Source organism: Telopea speciosissima, chromosome 10 (genome assembly GCF_018873765.1).
Source record: "Telopea speciosissima isolate NSW1024214 ecotype Mountain lineage chromosome 10, Tspe_v1, whole genome shotgun sequence".
Taxonomy (NCBI): Eukaryota; Viridiplantae; Streptophyta; class Magnoliopsida; order Proteales; family Proteaceae; genus Telopea; species Telopea speciosissima.
This window is the reverse complement of record NC_057925.1, coordinates 50,015,678-50,036,567: the sequence shown is the minus strand read 5'-3', so window position 1 is coordinate 50,036,567 and position 20,890 is coordinate 50,015,678. Positions and strand designations below refer to the sequence as shown.

Below are 20,890 nucleotides of genomic sequence, written 5' to 3'. Positions count from 1 at the left end.
TGGGTTGCTACTAAGAATCAATGGGCTCATTTCTCAAAGTAACTTATAGATATTGCTCTTATCATTTAATAAACGTTTATTAATAGATTGTGAATCAAGTAGATAAGATCATTTGCTAAGGCTTGTCATATTTCTATTGCAGGCAGATGGTTTCCAATTTTCACATTGGTTGGAGTTGTTATCAATGGAGCTTCGTTGTTTGAAGCACAAACTAATGACAAGCTTGCAGAGTATTTATATGTGTAATCCTATTTAGAAGTGTACTAGTGTAATCGTTTATTTCCGGTAGTTTAGTTTAGAATTGCAAAATACTATGGTGTTTGTCTTTGAACAAGTGTTTGCTAGTTTTTTACCTTGAACTCATGCTTAAGGATTTGTTAAACACATGAAGAGCTTCATTTTGGGGTTTGATTTGAAAATCACAGGTTCAATCTACACTATTGTCATTTTGAGCTTTATTACCTACATTTGGTGAAAAGTATTACTATTTACCATGGGTATAGTTTTCAAATGACAATGGTGTAAAAAACTTCATTTTGAGGTTTGATTTGAAGATAACAGGATCAATCTATCCATTAACCTAATGATAATCCAATTTAAAGAACAAAATAACACCTTTCTAAGAATAGACAGCAGTTTAATAAAATAGGTAATCGGAGTCGAAAATCGGTAATCGGAGTCAAAAATCAGTAATTGGAGTTGGAAATCCATAAGTTTAATTGTTCATGAATCGGATAGTTTATCGGATCGGATAGTATCCGAATATCCGATAAACTTTCGGATTCGGATAAAGTAATACCATTTAAATATCCGTCGGATATCGGATCGAATTCGGATACAGATAGTAGTGAATCCGAGCCGTTTACAGCCCTAGCCCCTGGGCAATCCCTGGGTGCTGAGCTCCCTGGAGAGGAGCCGGATCCGGATAAGAGTGAGTTGTATTATTATTATGATGCATATCTTTAAATTTTCCAAAGAAGTTCCTGGCGGCAGGAGGTGATGGAAGAAAGAATTATATTCTCCCCATTGTAGCTATAGAAACTCCATAGTGGAAAGGGGTGGCCACAGCATGTACACACTCCAGGACTAGGTTGCCCATCTCGGCGTTCAGATGTGAATCATTTAAGCTAGAAATTCACTGGTGCAAGCCTGGACTTCAAAAGGCTAATCTAAGAATTACAATAAAAGTGTAACTAGAGAAGGCCATAACCGAACAATCTTATGCAGCAACTGCTTTTAATTATATAGAGGATTGAAAGACAGACCAGTTTAGCTGATATGTGAAAATCCCAAACAGTGCCTAATATTCTCAGAGAATACTCTGGACCAATCTACACATCCTGGCATCTGACCTTTCACTACTTACAGATTTGGGGAGGGGAATTCCATCCAAAAAGCGGCGCTTCCAAATTGGCTTTGTTAAAATATTTTCAATTCAGCACTGCCAATTGGATAAAACAAGATTGCATCCGATTGATCCCTTACCTCTCAAGAAAATTATCCTGCCAGATAGGAGATAGCAAGAGAAGATATTTTTCTATATTCATAACATGCTAGACCGGTGCGGCAGCTGGTTCAAAAGAAACACAACATGCTTTTAACTACTGACTTTCACTTTCTTGCGAGCCAAAAAGCGTTCTTTCGCAGCAGCAAGTGCATCCTCAGTTCTTTTATGATGGTCCTGCTTTGCTTGATCAGACGATGGGTTTTTGGCTGCATCATTGTCTTGTGGGGAAGAATCAAGCCCTGGCCCTGGCTTCCCATCCGAAGGTTCCAACTTTTTCTCAGAGATAGTAGCAGTGTCAACTTGATCCAGCTCTGCCTCCTTGTCATTGATTGAAGGCGGCTTTGTCATTGTAAGGCCATCTTTCTCTGAAGTGTAGCCGGAAGTATTTTCTTCCTGCTTCTCTGCCTTCCCAGATTCAGTAGTTTTGCCACCACCAAAAGCCACATTCTTTGAGAGGTTGAAGTAGAAATCACTCATATCACTCTTCTTCGTAACCTGAAATGATGATGCAAAATGTATATACTAGTAGTTAGCAAGTGCAAATGGCTCAGTAATTAGACACATTAATTGCTGAAGACAGTACTGAAACCAAAAAAGAGAGTGGACCTTGGTGCAACAGTAAGGTTGCTCCATTGTGACCAAGTGGTTACGGGTTCGACTGTTCGAGTCTCAGGAAACAGCCTTTCCGTGAAGCAGGGGTAAGGCTGCGTACATTATGACCTTCCCCATACCCCGCAGTGGCGGGAGCCTCTTGCACTGGGTATGCCCTGTTTTTTAGTACTGAAACCAAGAAAATCTAAAAACCAAAATAAATTATCTAATGATAAAACTTGGTGTACAAAGGAAGGACGGCCAATTGTACAACACATTGGACCCCATTTTAATCAAGAGTTTCAAAATGGATTGTCACCATCTAATCATTCAAATTCAATAAAATCTATGGCATGTCATATATGTAGCCTTCCCTATTTCTAGCAAGGCAATTTAACAAATATAGAAGATGACATTTGAGTGTTGATGTCAGCTCAACGGAGTGGGTATGGGAGGTGTGTTTAGGAATCATTCGGGGGAAAAAAATTCTGACACAATATGCAGAACTGACCATCACTGCAGAGCTCAAGGCAATTATCAAGGGCCTGGAGATCTCTATTAAAACTGGTTGGCAGGATGCTATAATTGAAGGTGATTCCAAGAAAGTGATTAGCTGGTCACAGGCTCGTTTGGATGGTTCTTTGGGATATTCAAACCTTATTAGGAAGGCCCAGTCCCTTTGCTCCCAAGGAAAATTTCTCTTGGAGATTCAGGGGGCCAACTCTTTAGCAGAAGTGCTAGAAAGCTAATGGGGAATTGTCAGACAATACTCATGGCTTTGGCCTTTTGCTGCTGTATATTATGCTTATCCTTTCTTGATGTGGACCACGGGGTTCGAAAACCTTGTTGGGTTCACTTGTGGGCCCACACAAGTGTAAGTGACACAAAGGAGAGAAACCAGTGGCATTTTTGTACATTTCAGAAAATTTAAGACCCTTCCTGAAAGGGTAGTCAGGGAAAATCCAGAATTGAAACCAAGAACACAATAAAAACCAGCAGTAGACCAACTCCCTAAATTAGGTTGTAACTTTCTAAAACTCAACCAAACAAGAACTGAACGTCACCAAAAGAATCCCCCAGCCCTAGTTAACAGAACTAGTCCATAATATATTATTTTAATGGGGACAAGAATGGTGCAATAAACAGTTGTAGGGAAATTCCAGAAAAATCAGAGCAGGTTATTAAAACAGTAATAAACAGAAATAGAAACTAGTAAATAGGCAAGTTTTTTAAAGATTTGCAGAACAAAGATCATCAAGAAAGGAATAAGGAAGTGTTGGGGACCACAAGTCACGGTGAGGACAGTAAAGGGAATTAAAGGTATCGTGTTGTAAAGTTGTTGGGACTTCACCAACCTCACCTAGCTTTTCACTTCTCTTATTACTTGCATGTTTAGAGTAGGAATTGTAGTGCATGCTACCATAGTTTCTTCATTCTAGTTCTCTATTTGTTTATGTTCTATGTCACTTGTTTACTATTTTAAGGTAGGTAAATTTGTGTGTAGATCTGTATTGTATGATTGTTTGCACTCTTTTTTTTTTCCCACTTGTGTATTTTATGTGTGATGTTTGTCTGCTCTAAAATTTTTAGTCCAGACATCCACATATTAAATCAAGTCACACGGACAACCACTCAGCACACAATTTTGAATTATTGGCGCACCGCTATCACCTTCGTTTATCGCTTCTGCAGTCTTTTCATCTTCCCACTCATTCTCATCTACTAAATCTTTCCCTCGCATCAATTTTCACTACCTCATTATCCGTCCTAGTGTAACCAAAGTTACACACCATATACTCAGTCTCCGTTCTACTTATCTTAAAACCTTTTGATTCCAAGGTTGATCTCCATAACTCCAACTTGGTGTTTATCCCAACTTTTGTCTCATCCATCAAATCAATTTCATCACCAAAAAGCATACACCAAGGAACCTCATCTTGAATGTCTCTAGTTAAATCATCCATGATAAGCGCAAACAAATAAGATCTTAAAGCTCATCCTTGTGTAACCCAATTGTAAATGGGATTCACCACCTAGACCCCCCCCCCAACAGTTCCTATCCTTGTTACCGGCTTACCGCACCATCATACATATATTTAATTATGTCCACATATTTACTTGAAACACTTCTCTTCTCTAGTACTTACCAACTATGTATGATTAACAGCAGCTTAAAAAACTTAGAAATCAATTTTAATCCAAATCTTCGTAACTAGCTACATAGAAAAGGGAAATAAAGAAAATAAATTTTAATTTTCTAGAACTGAAACCAAAAAGTATACTTAGAACTTGACTCAAACTCTAGTTCTACTAACATACCCAATCTCTAAATAATAAAATTTAAATTTAAATTACAAAATTATCTCTATTGGGCTCGACCAAGCCTAGCACCTGCATCACGCCTTGTTGACACTCCATGAGTTTACGTTTATTTATGTTTATTCCTTTGTTTTATGATTAATATGCTAATATTATATCATATGCTTTGTTTATTATATATCAGTTTTTTCATATTAGGCCATTACTAGCATAATCAAATCATGTTGCATGGATATGGATTCTATGTTGCATATAAATATAGTCATATTATCTTTGCAATATTACATATAAAACGCATGCCTAGGGCGCCCTAGGCAACGGCTAGGTGCGTGCCTTCGTCACCTAAGCACCCCTCCAACGCCTTGGGTTGCCTAGTTGCCTTGACAACTATGCACATACATCAACAGATTCACAAAGTTTTACATTATTTAGCACACATGGTTACAGGTAGCTCCAATTAAATGTAAGAAGACAATGATATATGTACATACAATAAGACAATTTACATGTCTGCAACAGAGTACCTTACACTGCTCAATAGAGTTTTGCATGAAGAGATCAAACAAGGATGAACATGTAAAAAACACTTACATCGTCCTTTTCTTCACGAAGTTCACGCAACCGTTCTTCCTCCAACCATTTTGCCTGTTCTGCGAGTTTCTTTTTGTAAGCACTAGTGACAAACTTATCCTTGCCTGCATAAAGGTGGTCGTCTTTGCTTCTCTCCTTTACAAGTTTCTTCTCATATATTACCTCATGTACCCGTTCTCGTTCTTTAGCTTTCTCTATAAGTGTATGAATATATTTTGGCTGTGACAGAAAGGTGACAAGTGTGTCAGGACAGATAACTACAAGCTCCATTAAAAACAATGAGCCTCGCTGTTTCCTCTTCCTGACCACCTAAACAGCATCAATTGCCAAAATAAAGATTTTATATTTGGAATTTGGATGCAATAAGGTTCATATCTCCTTCACCTGGATGTGGAAAGGAACTCATAGCAAGAACGTCCAGATAATGGCAAGAGCATTTTACATAATTTTCTTTCATAAAATATGCTGCAAAACATTAAGCTCACTGTTGACAAAATCAGAGTTCAACGTATTATTCTCTATTTGGGTTGCATCCTTAGAGAATATCTCAACAGTTGATATATAATAAGAAACTTGTGTATTAAATTTTCAACCAATGCAACGCAACAAGCTCATGAGTATTAAAGTAGGAAAAGAAGAATGGCATCCATATATACATCACAATGATCAATCACTATTGACCATCTAAAGGCACAAGATACAGTATAACTAGTTGTGGACCAGAATTCATTTAGCTAGGCCACAAGTACTTGGGAGGAAGGAATTTTTGCATTCAGTATTATATAAATGAGTAAACTTTTGCATCTAGTTGTCTTTATTCCGTTTAGTATACTCACAGCAGAAATGAAATACTGGGAGATGTTGCCCATCTACCTGAAGTCAGAAATAGCTCAATTTTGACTAGCAAGGATAAAGTTTATATTTGCTCTTTCAGAGGAATCAGTCCAGAAACTCAAAGAGAGGATTTCTCTTGCCAGTTGACCCCTAGAAAAGGCTTCTTAAACCTGAAATGGATTGGATGTAATTCAGATCTCTTTCAAATCTGAGAGGATTATGGCAAACCAATGAGGTTTTGACCCAATCCAATCTGATAAAGAGTTAACCGACTAGTAAAGGATCTACTTATTCAGTGATGCCTTGATCTGATCCAATCGTCATCAAGTATCCACCTACAAAATTTATATCAACATTACATATATAATAATTAAATTTCATCCTTCTATAATTTTTCAAGACTTATTTTCCTGTTTAGGTGGGCTGATGATATCCTCTAATCACTTTCGCTTTATTTTTGTCAAAACTGTATATTATTGATGCAGCAGCTCTCTGTTGGTTTGAGAAAACATACCCAATTTGGAAGCCTAGGCGCAAAAGAAGGTTTATTAGGCATAGGAAAATGTTGGTTGGTTATGACATAAGTTAGGCCTTCTGTTCTTAATGGTTATTTAAGCAGGCCTAACTCATAAGGTTTTTTTTTTTTTTTTTTTGGGGGGGGGGGGGGGAGGGTGGAATTTTTTGTATAGGCTTCGTCTGTTTGTAACCTTCCACAGATTTTGTAACCATACTTTTTTGTCTTTATAGATTTGATATGTCAATTATCCAAAGTGATTAAATATGTTAATTTGCACAAACCCTGATTCTTTCCCAACTCATGCCCGCCGATGTCTTCGCACACCACGACTTCACCCTTAAAACCCTCACCCACTGCTACTTCACTACCCCAACCCCGGCTCCAACCTACTATGTATTCATTACAGAAATCACCAGACTTCGAACCGATCGAGCACCAAGAATGCCTCATCTTGGTTGGATTTCCGTCGAATTGGAGCCAGACTTCTCATCGAACCTGCATCTTCTGTATTTTAAATAATCCATCAAAAATGGAACAAAAATCAAACGAATCCCCCATAGTGCTCTCAGTGCTCTCAAGCTTGAGAGGGTCATCATCATAAATAACAATACAGGTCAAAAAGATGTTTGAAGAAGTAGTATTCAGGTCTGGTTTACCTGGAAGAGATACAGATTAGGCAGAGAGAGGATAGGAAAATGCGCAGTACCTGAGGATCCTTAGATGGATCATATTTGATCGCAGCAGACCTGGGCGCCATTGAATCTGCAACACAGTGACAATGCAGAAGGAAGAATCGAGGACGAGGCTTAAGAATTTGGCAGGTCTGCCTTGAAAAGAGTGAAAAACCCTAACCTACCATTGGACTTGGAGAGTTGGAGGGATGTGGAGGAGATTGGGGAAGAGAAACAAACAGAGCAAAGGCACCAAGGCGAGCTCCGTCCCAGAAATAAAAATTTGGGAGAAAATCAGAAAAGAGAATGGTGAAGAACACCATTCAAAGCATCTGCTCTCTCTATTCTTTGTCACCCTTCCTTTCCCAAGGTGTAGTTATGCATTTATCTTTGATGTGTACTTGTTTTTTTTCTTCAGTTGTCTTCATAGAATTTTTTTATCCTGGGAAACAATACCTTTCATGAGTTTGATTAATAGAGAGAAGAAGCTTGAGTTCGTTCACTGCTGAGTTTACCTCATTCAGCGGAATCAGAGGGTTTTCATCTGAAACCCAACTAGAGTTCTGCAGACATGGTAAGACTGATGAACCCCTCTAGATCCTTTATTCATGGATTTGCAAACTCCACCCTCCCCACTGCTGTGAACCTCATTTTGGTTGGATATTCATCATTAGATTTCCACCTGTCTGATTCGTCGCACTGCAGAAGCTTCTGTTGAGAAGAAGACATGAAGTAGCGGCTTCAGTTAAGCCACCAATGTTTTTGTGGCTTTGGCTCAAGTTGAGCCTTTATCCAGGCTAAGCCTAAACCAAAGCAAAAGTGAAATATCTATCTTGTCCCTGATTTTAAATTGCTCAAAACAGGGAGAAGAGGGTTAGAAAAGAGAGGTTACAAAATCTGTTGTAACCACCTTAGTTACAAACAGATTAACCTTCTGTAAAATAATAAAGATTCAGTTAGGGGGCATACTTAGGTGTTGGTGGGTTTCTTTATTTATAAGAGTGGATCCTAATTAGTTACTGGTTTAAGTTGTCTTTTAGACAAGTATGAGTTTGAATCTAAATAAGAAAATTGGGTTCTGTGATATTACCCCACAAATTTTCATGTTCTTCTTTTCAGTTTTCTGATTTGTTTCCTCATTCTACAAATCTTTATCCGTTTTCTCTTCTATCCTGGGCTCTTCTTTTGTGTTTCAAAATCTCTTTACCACTAACTCAAACACTATTTCAGCTATTGAGAAATTTACCAAAAATCACATTGGGTTTGATTGGAGTGGTCTATAGGTCTAACAAATCAAATCAACTAAAAGTTTAAAACAGCAAGGTTCATAGTTGTCACAGTGTTTAGGCGACCCAAGTGTTGGAGGAGGCCTGGATGTGAGGCAATGCCTTGACAACTATTAATCAGGCCACCCTTAGCTCCACTCAGTATGCCCATCTGAGCTAGGGTTTAATCTGGTTTCAGAATTTTTCAAAGAATTTCTGTTGTTTTCTGTTGCCTCTTAATCAATTCTATAGGTTTCCATTGCCTAAGACCTAAATTGAATATCACTATGAAAGAGTAATTTGTTAGACTACTGGTTAGGATCAAGAGGAGCCGTTGCCTTAGTGCAATGGTAAAAGCTCGACGTACCGGTGCAAAGATGCTCATTTGAGTCTGATGGCCACCACTTCCTACAAAAATTGCCAAAGAGAAGTGACTCTAATGATCTAATCCACCTGTACTAAGGGCCTGAAAAAGTAGACTCGTAGCAAGTTATAACCCTTTATTTGAATTGGAGCAGGGGTGATCAAATTCAAATCAGACCTGTTGACAGATACTACTGGTGGGAAAGAATTGAGATTAATAAGCCTTCATTTCTGATTTTCAGGTCCTGTAGACACCCAAGTCCACCCCAACTGAATAGAACAATTCTAAATTCCTTTAAAGCCGAACCAAATTGACAAGAGTCTAATGCCAATTTAATGATTTCGAGCTATTGAAACCACAAAAAGGAGGAACCAGGAATGTTCAAATCATTACTCTCACATCAAGAATTGAATATGAAAAAACCAACTATTACAAACACATGTTGCAATACAACAATTAAAATTCATCCTATGCAGCTCAAAAAAAAAAAGTCCCAGTGCACGAGGCTCCCACTACTGCAGGATTTGGGAGAGGCAAATGTACGCAGCCTTATCCCCACTTCACAAAGAGGCTGTTTCCATGTTTCGAACCCGCAACCCGGAGGTTGCAATAGCACAACTTAACTATTGCGCCTATGCAGCTCAAATTGCACTAAAAACCGAAAGCTCCAATAACATATAACCAAGAGCTTGAAACTAAACAACTACCTTGATTTCAATGTCCCAGGGTCTCCTTTTGTAGTGTCCCCTAATTAGCCTCTATATACTGTTCTGCACTATTCTTTACTCCTAATAGAAATAGAAACACCATAACTCCCTAACAACTATACTCATTATTACAGTTTGAAATTTAAATCATCTTAAATGACTAAAAAATAAAATAAAATGCTTCTTGATTTGACAAAGAATTAGCCTCCCACACTTCAATGCCACCAACCTCACAGGAGTGTCTCAAAAGAACTAGTAGAACCAACTTCCTGGAGATGCAGCCGAATCACAATCATGTTTATTGAGAGACATATGACAATTTCAACCGTAGTCTCCCGTAATAAATACCTGATCTAGCCTGAGATTCGTAGTACCAAGATTCCAAAAGGACCTATGCCCCTACTTCTCTTACAACTCAAAAGAAAGTCATATAATTAAACTTCCTGCCTTCATATGTATAGGAAGCTTCTGACACGTTGATGCTCCCACTTAAACTTGGCATTTGTCTTGCATCGGAAAATATAGACAAGGTAATATATCTGATTTCTTTCCCATGTTAAAACCAGATCTTAATTTTCTATTCTTGAATTCATTGCAATGAATCTTGAAGTCCATGAACCCTTAATTTGGGAACGAGTACACTGACAGTAAGCTGTGAATCTAAGGAGAAGAACATTTTTGAGGAAGGGGTGAGCAGCAAAGGAAAGTCAAAGCATATTTGTATGACTTAAAAACACCAATATGGTAAGGAACCTTTAGAAGAAATGAATAAAGAATCATGAAACTTGAGAAACATTTGGCAAAATCTTTACTTGCTTCAACTAAGATCAAGTAAAGCATATGGAGTTAGGAGAGAGACAAAAATGCGATTTTACCTCACACTTGAACAAAACATAATTAAATTTTCTGAGTGAAATATCCATTGTTGGCAACCAATTTAGGAAACAAATATTCAAATGCTAATATGAGATCAACATATTGGAAATTCAAGTACCTTTCTCTCTTGGCGATCTTGTGCAATAGGGCGGGCAATCTTCGCTTTCATTGCATCATATGCGCCATCATAGTCAAAGATTGAGGGATCCTCCTCCAAGGCTTTCTTGTGCTGCTCTTCAACCTTCAAAAGTGAATACAAGAAATAGATAAATGAACAAAATATTCAACACGGAGAAAAAGTGGGGAGAGAGAGAGAGAGAGAATTTTTTCGAGGGCTTACTCACATCCTTGAGTGACTTGTTCTTGCTAGCATGCCGAGCAATCTCCTTTTCAACGTCATCTTCATCATCATCACGGAATCCAGGAGGGGGGATGGGAGGTCTTGTCGGCTGCTTCTTCTGCTGTGATGGCGGAAATCTAAGCTGCAAACCATACTTCTTCATTTTATTTTCTTCTTCTTCAAATCCAGTGGCAGCTGAGAATTGGAAGATAATGATAATGAGAAATCATTTACATAATTTAAAGCATGAAAAGTCATTGTATGAACTCAAAGACTTGACTCAAAGCAGATTGGGTAAAAATAAAAAAAGATATTTCATGAAATGAAAAGAATCACTAGAGTTTCATACGGTTTAAATGGTATGCAACTATACATGGTCTCTAGGGTTTGTCCAATTAGGAGAAATAAATATAAGATTCGTAAATGACACTATTTTTATTAAACTAGTAAAGGTGCACGTGCAAATGCACGTGTGACCATACGTGGATTCTAAGTAGATATATTAGTGAAGTAAAAATTAAGATTAATACAATAAGAAGAAATTAGCAAAGAAGCAAAACAGAGATTCATTCCTCACCCAAATAAACTTGCTTCCCACAATCCCTGCAGACAAAGAGGAAGAAGAAAGAAAAGCAAGTTAATTAAAAAAAATCTGTTGCAACCAGACTACCAAAGGAGAACCAAGAATGGATCGCATTCAACTACATGAATGAAAGGCTAGAGGGTGATAGACTGAAGCCGAGAGTTCTGAAATGGAGCAGAACTCCAGCGAGTGAGTGCGAGCATGCGTGTGTGGGGTTGTTAGAAATTTTTTCACCATCAGATTGATTTTAAACTTCTCCTCCCGCTTGTATTCAACATTTGAAGCCGTTGAGATACTAAATCATCCAGAAGATTTTATTTTTTTTTAAAAAAACATCAGTCTCTTCGAAAATACAGCAAAATGTTGGCCGTGAGGGAGTGAGACAAAGTAAGAGATATGTGATGCTCCCGTTTTCGTGGATGTGGCGTCCTCAAGATCGACGATTAAGTAATGAAACTGGAAGAGAAAGGAATTGAAGATTGAACATCGAACATTGCTGCTAGTCCTAGTTGCCAAGGCAGGGTATCGTTCGCCTTGCTGCAGATAATCCACAAGCAGAAGATGACGGCGGTATACAGATTGCAATGGGTGAGAGTTTCATATCTCAAAAAAAAAAGGATGAAGCGGGAAAGAGATGATGCTTCCAAATCCTTCAGTCTCTGCCGTCACACCGCAAGAACCCTAGTTTCCAAGAAGGGGTTTCATCCTCTGTAGATATGGAAGGGCAAGGGCTAGGTTTTGTGAAGAATGAAGAACGAAGCAAAGAAAAGAGCGGTAGAAGGTCGAGGGTGTGAGAATGTTATCGTAGAATAAAATGTAAATAAAAAAATAATTTAAGATTTGCCACTAATTAAAAACAGTAATTAATATTAAGGGTACCTAAGATTATGAAATTATAAGAAAGAATGACATAAAGATTAAGATTTGAAGAATGAAATTTTAGATAAGAATGAAGGGTAGAAAAGGTAACTGAAAGAGAATTATAGATGCAGAGCAACTAAAGGTCACAGTCTCAGGAATTATAGATCCTGCTACTTTTAGTAAGAAGCTGGTCAGAGCTGGTAAACATGCAGAGATTTGGTCTGCGAAATCCAACCAGAACCAGAAACAGCAACAAACAAATTGCATCAAAGATGATAATAATGGCAAAGACCAAAAGCAGGGTCTGATGACGGGTCTCAAGGCCTTCACAAATCAGCATAAGTACCCAACATTAGTTCTAAAGAGGATGAATTCGACTATATTGATGATGACGAAGATAACTTTGAAGAAGGGTTACGTTTGCTCCAAGAGAAAGCTAATGATCTGGGTTTGCTCGGACAGCAAGCCAATCTGGTGGCTTATGCAAAGAAAAATGGTGCAGGTCCCCAAAACAATGGTAAAATGAACAATGGAGCAAATGGGCAAGCTGGAAAAAAAAGGCAATTGCGGCAATGGCGGAGGAAATCCTAACCAGAAATTGGGTATGAAGGGTGGGATGGATCAGAAGAATATGGCAGCTGCAAAGATGAATGCCGCCCCCCATTTGGGTGGTGGGCATATAAATGCCGGTGAGGTTAAAAAGGGAAATGACATCAATGCCATGTTAGCTGGGCTAAATGGCCATGGCCATGGTTCTGGTGTTGGCCTTGGAGGTAATGGAAGTTTTCAAACCCAGATGAACAATGTCTTCCAAGGATCTTCTGCTGGATTTCCAGCTGGTGGGTTTGCAACAGATGGGCAACATCCATCAACCATGATGAACAACTTGCAGGGTTATGAGTTCAATCATCCACCATCATCAGCTGTGAACTTGTAGAACAGGAATAACATCAATTTGATGATGAATGAGGCAAGGCATATGCAGCCCCAGATGATGTACAACCATTCTCCTGCCATCCCTCTCACCTCTGGCTATTACTACAACTACCAGAACCCTTATCCTTACTTTTACACTTATCCAAGCCCCCAGCCAGACAACAGTAGCTCTTCTCACTCTTCAACTCATATGTTTAATGATGAAAACACAAACAGCTGTGTTATTATGTAAAGAAAATGTGGTTCATTTGAGAGAGAGAGAGGGAGAGGACTACCTTTGAACTATTAGTTGGTAGGTAGCATTAACAGAGTTGTTTTAATGGAGGGGAGTGTATGGATTGCTTCTACTAACAGCTTGAATTGCAACATTCTTATGTATGCAGGGATCAAAATCAATACCCAAACTAAGCTTACTTGGCCCTTGCACAAAATTACAATAAGAAGAAGGTAATAAGGGCTTCCAAGGATCAGAAGAGACACGAACAAAACAGTAGCAGAGAAATTCTGAGCAAATAAGAAGACAATTTGAGGTTACAAGAAAAATTAACTCTCAAACACGAATTTAGATTAATGCCTAACTTGAATTGACTAGACTAATAGGTCCCTGAACCTTGAAGTTGAGTTAGGCCCATTTTCTTAGCTTTCATATCAAGTCTAATTGGGCCAAATTGTTGCTCTGGTCAATGTTCAGATAGCAGAAATAACAGGTTTAGTAGAGAGATAAAAAGAACTCAAATTGCAAAAGAATACAGAGATCTGAATAAGATGATGCCTACGGAATTTCAGAACAGTAAACCATATATCCATTCTTGGAAAAAAAAAATGATTTTTAAATGGATAACAGTGGTAGGAAAAGAAAGTATGAGAGAAAGGATAACAAATTCTAAGAAGTTAAACAAAATGCTCCCTACATCCCAAAAAGACTGTCTAAGGTTATTGATAATAATGGTGATGCTTGGTGGGTGTTGTTCTTGTCAATCTCTATCATTTCCAGCATTTGCTTCAGGTCTTGCTTCTTCACCACAACCTTCATCCGAGTGACTCCGCCGCCTACGTCGCGGCGAGAAACAACACTGCCGCCATGCGCATGAGCTATCACCACCAACAGATTGCACCTCATTGTCTTTTGATCACAAACTCTTGCTTGACGGCAACCCCTCTTCAGGGAAGCTTTAACTTTACTATCTCCTGGATTTTCCAAGAAATTGCCAAAAGCATGCTTCAACAAACTGAAGAATCGGTTCTAAACATTCAGGAAACCTTATTTGAGGGGGAAAAAAAGAAAAAGGAATAGTAAAACCAAGTAACCTAAAATCACATAAAGTGAAAACAGAAATAACATACCATCAGAGTCGAGTCGAGTCGAGTCGAGAGACAGTGAAACAAATCCTTCAAAAAAATTTGCTTTGCCAGAATCACACACCTGTTATAACAGAAACACAAGTAAAATATCCAACTGGATTGGGGCAGAGGGAAGAAAGGAGACGGGTTTTCTCTAGCCAGTGGCTTGCCTGAGAGGCATGAGTTGTAGAAGAAGACAGGAGAAGAAGAAATTACCCAATCTAATATGTATTTTCCAAATGATGACTTGCTTAACCATAGCTCTTCAAAATTAATCATGCAAAAATGCCGTTCATGTAGAATTGAACTCAAATCCACACAAACATATAATAGAAAGACCATATACCATATGGCTTTAACGCAAATCAAATTACAAACCTTATCGGGTGTCAACGCAGGGAAAAACCCCAAGTATTTCATTGGAGCGGGCTCATAACATTGAACTCTGTCTGTCTGAGCTGCCCTTCCCCTTCTTGGTATCTGCACCAAAATCCCCCATGGCAAGTAAGAATAAGGAGTTTCACACAGCAACCATAAAACAGATTTCTGAAGACTAACAAACTTTAATAGCAAGGAACAGAAACACGCTACTTTGGTTAGACAGCTTGGAGAAGATGAAGCAATCTACTGGATATCTCGATCTTTGCTTGCGGTGATGTAGACCTCAATCTTTTTTATGAGAGAAGGAGAGAATGAGAATGGGGAAGATCAAAGAGACGGTGGAGAGGAAAGGAGAAGGAAGGGTTTGGTAGAGACGATGAGCAACCTATAGGTATACCATCGATTCAATGGATCGATCCTCTCGGTGGAACTGCACAGAATGAGAATAAGGAAGATGAAGGAGAAGGAAGGAGAAGGAAGTGTTTGGTATATTCAACTATTAAATAAAGATTAATAAATTAAAAAAATAAAAATTAAGACACTAAAGAGTACCAGCAATTTTGTAAAAAATAAACAAAAAAGAGAAAAAGTGAGTGAAAGAATCGTGATATTTAGTGGTATTTAAATAAAAATGAAGGGTAAAATAGATAAATGAAGGATTTGCCACAACATACTTTTAGTATGATAATATAATATTAATTTCAAGGAAACCAAAAGTTTCGGATGTCTCCAGGGCTCCAGGCTATGTTACCTAGATACAGATACGGCAACCACCCCGCCGAATTGCGTCCATGATTTTGGATACAGATTCCACTATGGATTGGTTGCAGCACTGATTCTATCTCTCTTTCAAAAATAAGAACTTAGTTGCAACAAAGACGTTTGCAGATGGAGGAGAAAGGATGAAGAAGAAGAAACAGAGGAGGAGAAAGGTAGGGAGAGGGGAAGGACGGAAAAAGAGAGGGATGAGACATGGCGGTGGAACTTACCGGGATAGAGAGATTCTCTCTGGGATACACGGCGTCGCCGGGTGGAATTTGCCGTTTCTACTCTCGCATTGATCACTAATCAGGCTGCTTCAGCTCGGGAACGCAGTTTCAGTTCTTAGATTAACGCCTGTACTAACCGACTTTTTCTAACAGCAACGTCTCCTCCGTCAACCCTTCTTAATTAGTTTAGAAAAATTACACTGGTACCTATCAGGTAAGGGTGTCAATGAGTAACCAGGAACCAAATACCAAATTCGGATACTGATCGAATAACTTGAATCGATCCGGATCGAATTTAATATGATTAAGGAGAAATTACTATCACTATCTTACATTTAGCCTAAATTTATTAGGGAAAATTACATGATTAGCTACTTTTGGGTTTTCATTTACAAAACTGTCCACCCTATGTTTGGGTTAATAGAAATAGACAAAAACAAGTTAAGATTTATAAAACTGGACAAAATAGTGTCTCTCCCTCCCACTCTTACTTTTTTAGACATTTTTACCCCTATCATTGCCTTCTTGCCCGGGCATCTTCCGTTCCTTGCAACCCTACCCTTGTCCCAGTCACCGCCATTCTTTGTTACCCAAGTAATAGAGAAAAAAAAAAAAAAAAAAAAAGAGGTTTTTTCAAAGGGGAACTGCCGAGGAAAGAAGGAGAGTCACTGTTTTGTCTAGTTTTGTAAAACTATACTTGTTTTTGTCTATTTTTGTTAACTCAAACATAGGGTTGACAGTTTTGTAAATGAAAACCCAAAAATAGCTAATCATGTAATTTTTCCAATTTATTAAAGGGAAATTTATGAAACACCCCCTGAAAATGGGCCGATATTCAGATCACCTTCTCATATTTGAAAATACTCAGATCACCCCCTCTACACTAACGGTGTTAGTCTGCAGTCAGTTATTAGTGTAAGAGGACTATATTTACCCTTGTACTAAATCATTAGAATTAAATTTACAATACTACCCAATCCTTCATCTTCAACCTAAAATACCCCACTGCCTCTGTTTTGCCCTGGCAGCACCACCTCTGCTTCCCTGAGGAGGTCCAAAAACGACGACCCTCGACGGAGGGGGACCAAAAACAGAGTGAATATGATTGTGGTGTCACCGTCTAAACATCACACGAAAGCAAAGCCCAGTGCCAACCAACCACCCAGGGTCTTATAGAGAGGAATAAAACCCCCAAAACTTGACTCGATCAGGTGGGTAGATCACAGGTAGTTCCAACAGCAAGTAGTCAAAGAAAAGCTCAAAAAACAGAGCATTCGCTTGCAACTAGGACAGTGTAAATTAAATTGAATCAAACCAGTAGATTGGATCGAGTGTACCTCTTATATGTAGGAGTCTGTCTTCAAAAAATATGCCACATCAAATGGGAGAGTAAAAAGTAATTTCAGATCTCAGGTTAGAGAAGAATTTTCCCAGAAATTGAAACCACAGGAATATTTGAGATCAATGCTGATTGTTGTGCTCCAATCAATCAAATAGAGGCAGCATAGGTGCTGCGATTAAAGAAGACTTGAACCACCGCCACCGCCGCTGTCGTCTCCGAGGGTTACGAGAGAGAGAGAGAGAGAAAGATGGAGATGAGAGCAAGTGGCCACTCCGGTAAACCGCAAGGGTTTTTTTCCGGTATCCTTCACCGGCATACTGGTCACCGTATGAGTTTATCCCTTTGTCGGGAGTTGTAGAGCAAGTGGCCACTCCGGTTAACCGCGATTTGCAAGTTTCTACCTGCAATTTTGAAACCCTATAAGTTGCAGAGATTAAGTTGTTGGTCATGTGACGAAGAAGATGGATATTGGGGGTTTTAGATTCAAGGGTAAAATAGTAACTCTACATTTGGGGAAGAAGGAGAGGGATTATTCCCTCTCTGATTCTTTATTTTAATTAAGAAAAAAAAAAGAGTACTTGTTGGGTTTTTAGATCTAAGGGTAAAATAGTAATTATATTATTCTCAAGGATAGTTTAGGGTTTTCAAAAAATTTAACTAGTTGACTTCATCAGGTAACTAACGATAGGGTCTAATTTGAATATAGGGCTCTAATGCAGGGGGTGATCTGAGTATCGGCCCATTTTCAGGCGATGTTTCGTAAATTTCCCTTTATTAAAACTACCATGTCTTAAACATCTTTTCTGAATCTACCCTGCTTTAAACTTGTACATCTCCTTCTACCCTTATGTTTTTTAATACCTAGATTGCCCTTCTTTTTCACCTAGTAACCTGCTAATCTATTTAGCCTACCTTTCTTCTTCTATTTTTTAACTATTTTTGTTATTAAAATAGTAAAAAAATGAAAGCACCCACCCGCTTCTTTTCTTTCCCGTTTTTTACTCCATATTTTTTTTTTTTTCCTTCAATTTTTCTCTCTCCCGTCTATTACTCCATTCGTTTTTTTTTTCTTTAATTTTTCTATTTAATTAATTTTTTATTCAACATTTCATCCTCATCGTTCTTCTTCGAACAGATCATGGTTCTAAGTATCACTATCGTATCGCCCGTATCGAGTGATACGTACCAGTTTAGCTAGTCAATGATACTGTGCTGGTACCATATCGATAGCATTGTACAGACAAAGGGTTTAATGGTCAGAAAACCCATTTTTTAAGGAGATTCAGGAGTAATTTTGTTCGATACAGCCGATACTGTATCGGTATTATGTCAGTTTTGTAGGTTATCGATACTCGTTTCGATACTATCACTAAAACCATGGAACAGATCGACTCTCTTCAAAGCACCCCAGTTCTTCTCTCTCTTCCTCTTCTTATTCAATTTACCTTTCCGTATTTTTTATTTTTTATTAAACTACAATGCGAGTCTCGAGTCGATACTCTTCTTCTCCCTCTTCACATTCACAGAAACAGAAAGCAACCCTCCCTCTCTATTACAATTGATCTCTACATGTCCATCTTCATCCCTCAAACTCGCAACCATGGGATAGAACGACACAAAATCAATCATCTAATTGTCTCTGCCTTCTTGGCGATTTCAATTGAGAATCCATGAAAGATGGATTGGTTTCAAAGGGAACGCACTTATAACGGAGACGAAGGAGAAGAACTGGATCATGGTGAGAATCAGGTCGATTTGTTCAAAGAAGAATGACGAGGATGAAATGTTGAGTAAAAAATTAATTAAATAAAAAAAATAAAAACCGAATAGAGTAAAAAACAGGGAGAGAGAAGAAGCGGGTGGGTGCTTTCATTTTTTACTATTTTAATGACAAAAATAATAAAAAAATAGAAGAAGAATGGTAGGTTAAAAAGATTAACAAGTTACTAGATGAAAAGGAAGGGTAATCTGGGTATTTAAAAATAAGAGGGTTGAAGGAGATGTAAAAGTGTAAAAGCAGGGTAATTTCAGGAAAGAAGTTTAAGGTAGGGTAGTGATAGTAATTACCCCTATGATTAAGTCAATTTGGATCCTCTATTGCCGAGCTGCCCGGCAGGACCCTACTGCCAACACACAGCAAGGCGGTAAATGACCGCCTTAACCCCACTCGGGTAAGGCGCTCGGGTAGGGGTAAGGTGGTCATTCCCCACCTTGCTGTGTCTTGGCAGTAGGGTCCTGCAGTCTTGCCAGGCAGCTAAGCAATAGAGGATCAGGGTCCTGATTAAGTCCTAGATCTGAAAATGTCTATAAAATTTGGTTCGATTCGAATCCGAATCTACCAACTAAACTAACGAATCTAATTGAATACGAACTGAATACCCGCCTTAAAAGTTTACTTGAAACCCTAATAGTTTATTAGGTTTAAAGTTTTAATGGTTTACCCTTAGTGCCTTAAAGACTTAGACTCACTTACTCCTTAGTCCTTATGTCTTACAAAATACGGGTTTCTTCACAATCACAACTTTTTCTGTAACTCTTCAATTCTTCATCTCTTTCTCTTTACCGCTTCATCTTCTCTATCTTTTTCTTTCTCTTTATAGCTTCATCTTCTCCGTCTCCTAAATATCAAAATCGAACGAGAACCGGATGATATAATCGAATTTAAACTGGGTATAGTAATTGGATGTAGTAACCAATTAAGAACAACATTGTAACCAGATTCAAACTGAACCGACTAGGATTGGTTAGAGTATTCAATTCTAGAAACGATCCGGGACTTGGTCCGGATCTGGATGCCATTGTCATTGCTTGGAACCGTACGGGATTCGAACCCCGAATACTTGGTTCCGGACCCAATTGACACCCTTACTACCAGGGTCTCAAAACACGGAATCAGATCGAATCAGTCTCAAGAACCCTAAAATCAGCGCTCAAATTGAAAACTCAGCGATTCTAAAGTTTCTTGATATGAATGGGTCCTGTCGAATTGGCTGGAATTGCGATTGCGATCGATCATGATTAATTCCAATCTAAATCGGTTGATTCAATTCCCAAATTTTGAAATCGTGGTAACTACACTATAATACCTCAAGTTTAGTATATTATGTTTGGGTGACTTGCTTTTCATAAATATTGTACTATACGTTTCATATTATATTATGTTTGACAACACTCTATTTCCTCTACTATCTATGGGCAAAGTTGAAATTATGAAATGAGAGGTACCCTAAACATAACATTTATGATTCTACCAAAACAAAAATACATAACATTTATGAACCGTGAGGTATCTCAAACATAAGGTAGCTCAGACATTGGCTGTGTTTGATGTGCATTATTAGAATGCATTTTAAGTCAATTTCGCATTCTATGACGATAAAAAAAACAGTTGCGATTGTTTCTATCGCCTAAGAATGCAACTTGGAAGTATACCAAACACTGCCATAGTTTCTCTAAAAGAAAGATACCCCATGTGTAATTTACCCATTAATTTTATGTCCTGGAAGCTGTTACAACCGTGTTTAATATGGAAACAGTAACTAGGGCAGCAGTTTAAAAGAAAAGTTGGCCCAAGAAGGTGCTTTGGTTCTGTCCACTAATGCACAGCCATATCTCAAAAACCAAGAGCAATGACAATGGCAGCAGTTCTGTGAAATAGCAATTGTGAGTAGGAAGAGAATTGTTTCCCTGATCTCCCAGAGTAGGTGAAGCTATGGCAGCATGCGGGTCTACAGTCTACAGTTCCATCATTGAGAGTGTCAAATCTCGAATCGCAACTGAACATTGTTTCCCTTCATCTGTAAATATTACTGTTGAACAAACTAGTGAAAAATCTTAAGAAAATCATGCAGTAACAGACAGATTCAGAAAAAAAA

General features: G+C 38.3%; 1 protein-coding gene across 1 annotated transcript; it reads right to left on the bottom strand.

Annotated features, from left to right (window-relative positions):
• Positions 1-1,545: 1,545 nt before the first annotated feature.
• Positions 1,546-10,814, bottom strand: LOC122644082 (nuclear speckle splicing regulatory protein 1-like). Its single transcript, XM_043837686.1, has 4 exons — positions 10,587-10,814; positions 10,361-10,483; positions 5,009-5,227; positions 1,546-2,002 (listed from the first exon to the last, which is right to left on the bottom strand). Exons 1-4 carry the CDS (start codon positions 10,743-10,745, stop codon positions 1,598-1,600), a joined length of 906 nt encoding a protein of 301 aa, XP_043693621.1. The 5' UTR covers positions 10,746-10,814; the 3' UTR covers positions 1,546-1,597.
• Positions 10,815-20,890: the final 10,076 nt, after the last annotated feature.

Bases quoted from the DNA above. Each gene is read 5' to 3' on its own strand.
- LOC122644082 (XM_043837686.1), bottom strand. From the start codon at position 10,745: ATGAAGAAGTATGGTTTGCAGCTTAGATTTCCGCCATCACAGCAGAAG. The intron at 10,484-10,586 runs GTGAGTAAGCCC...TCACTTTTGAAG, and splicing joins AGAACAAGTCACTCAAGGAT to GTTGAAGAGCAGCACAAGAA. The intron at 5,228-10,360 runs GTACTTGAATTT...TTTCTGTCACAG, and splicing joins AAGATCGCCAAGAGAGAAAG to CCAAAATATATTCATACACT.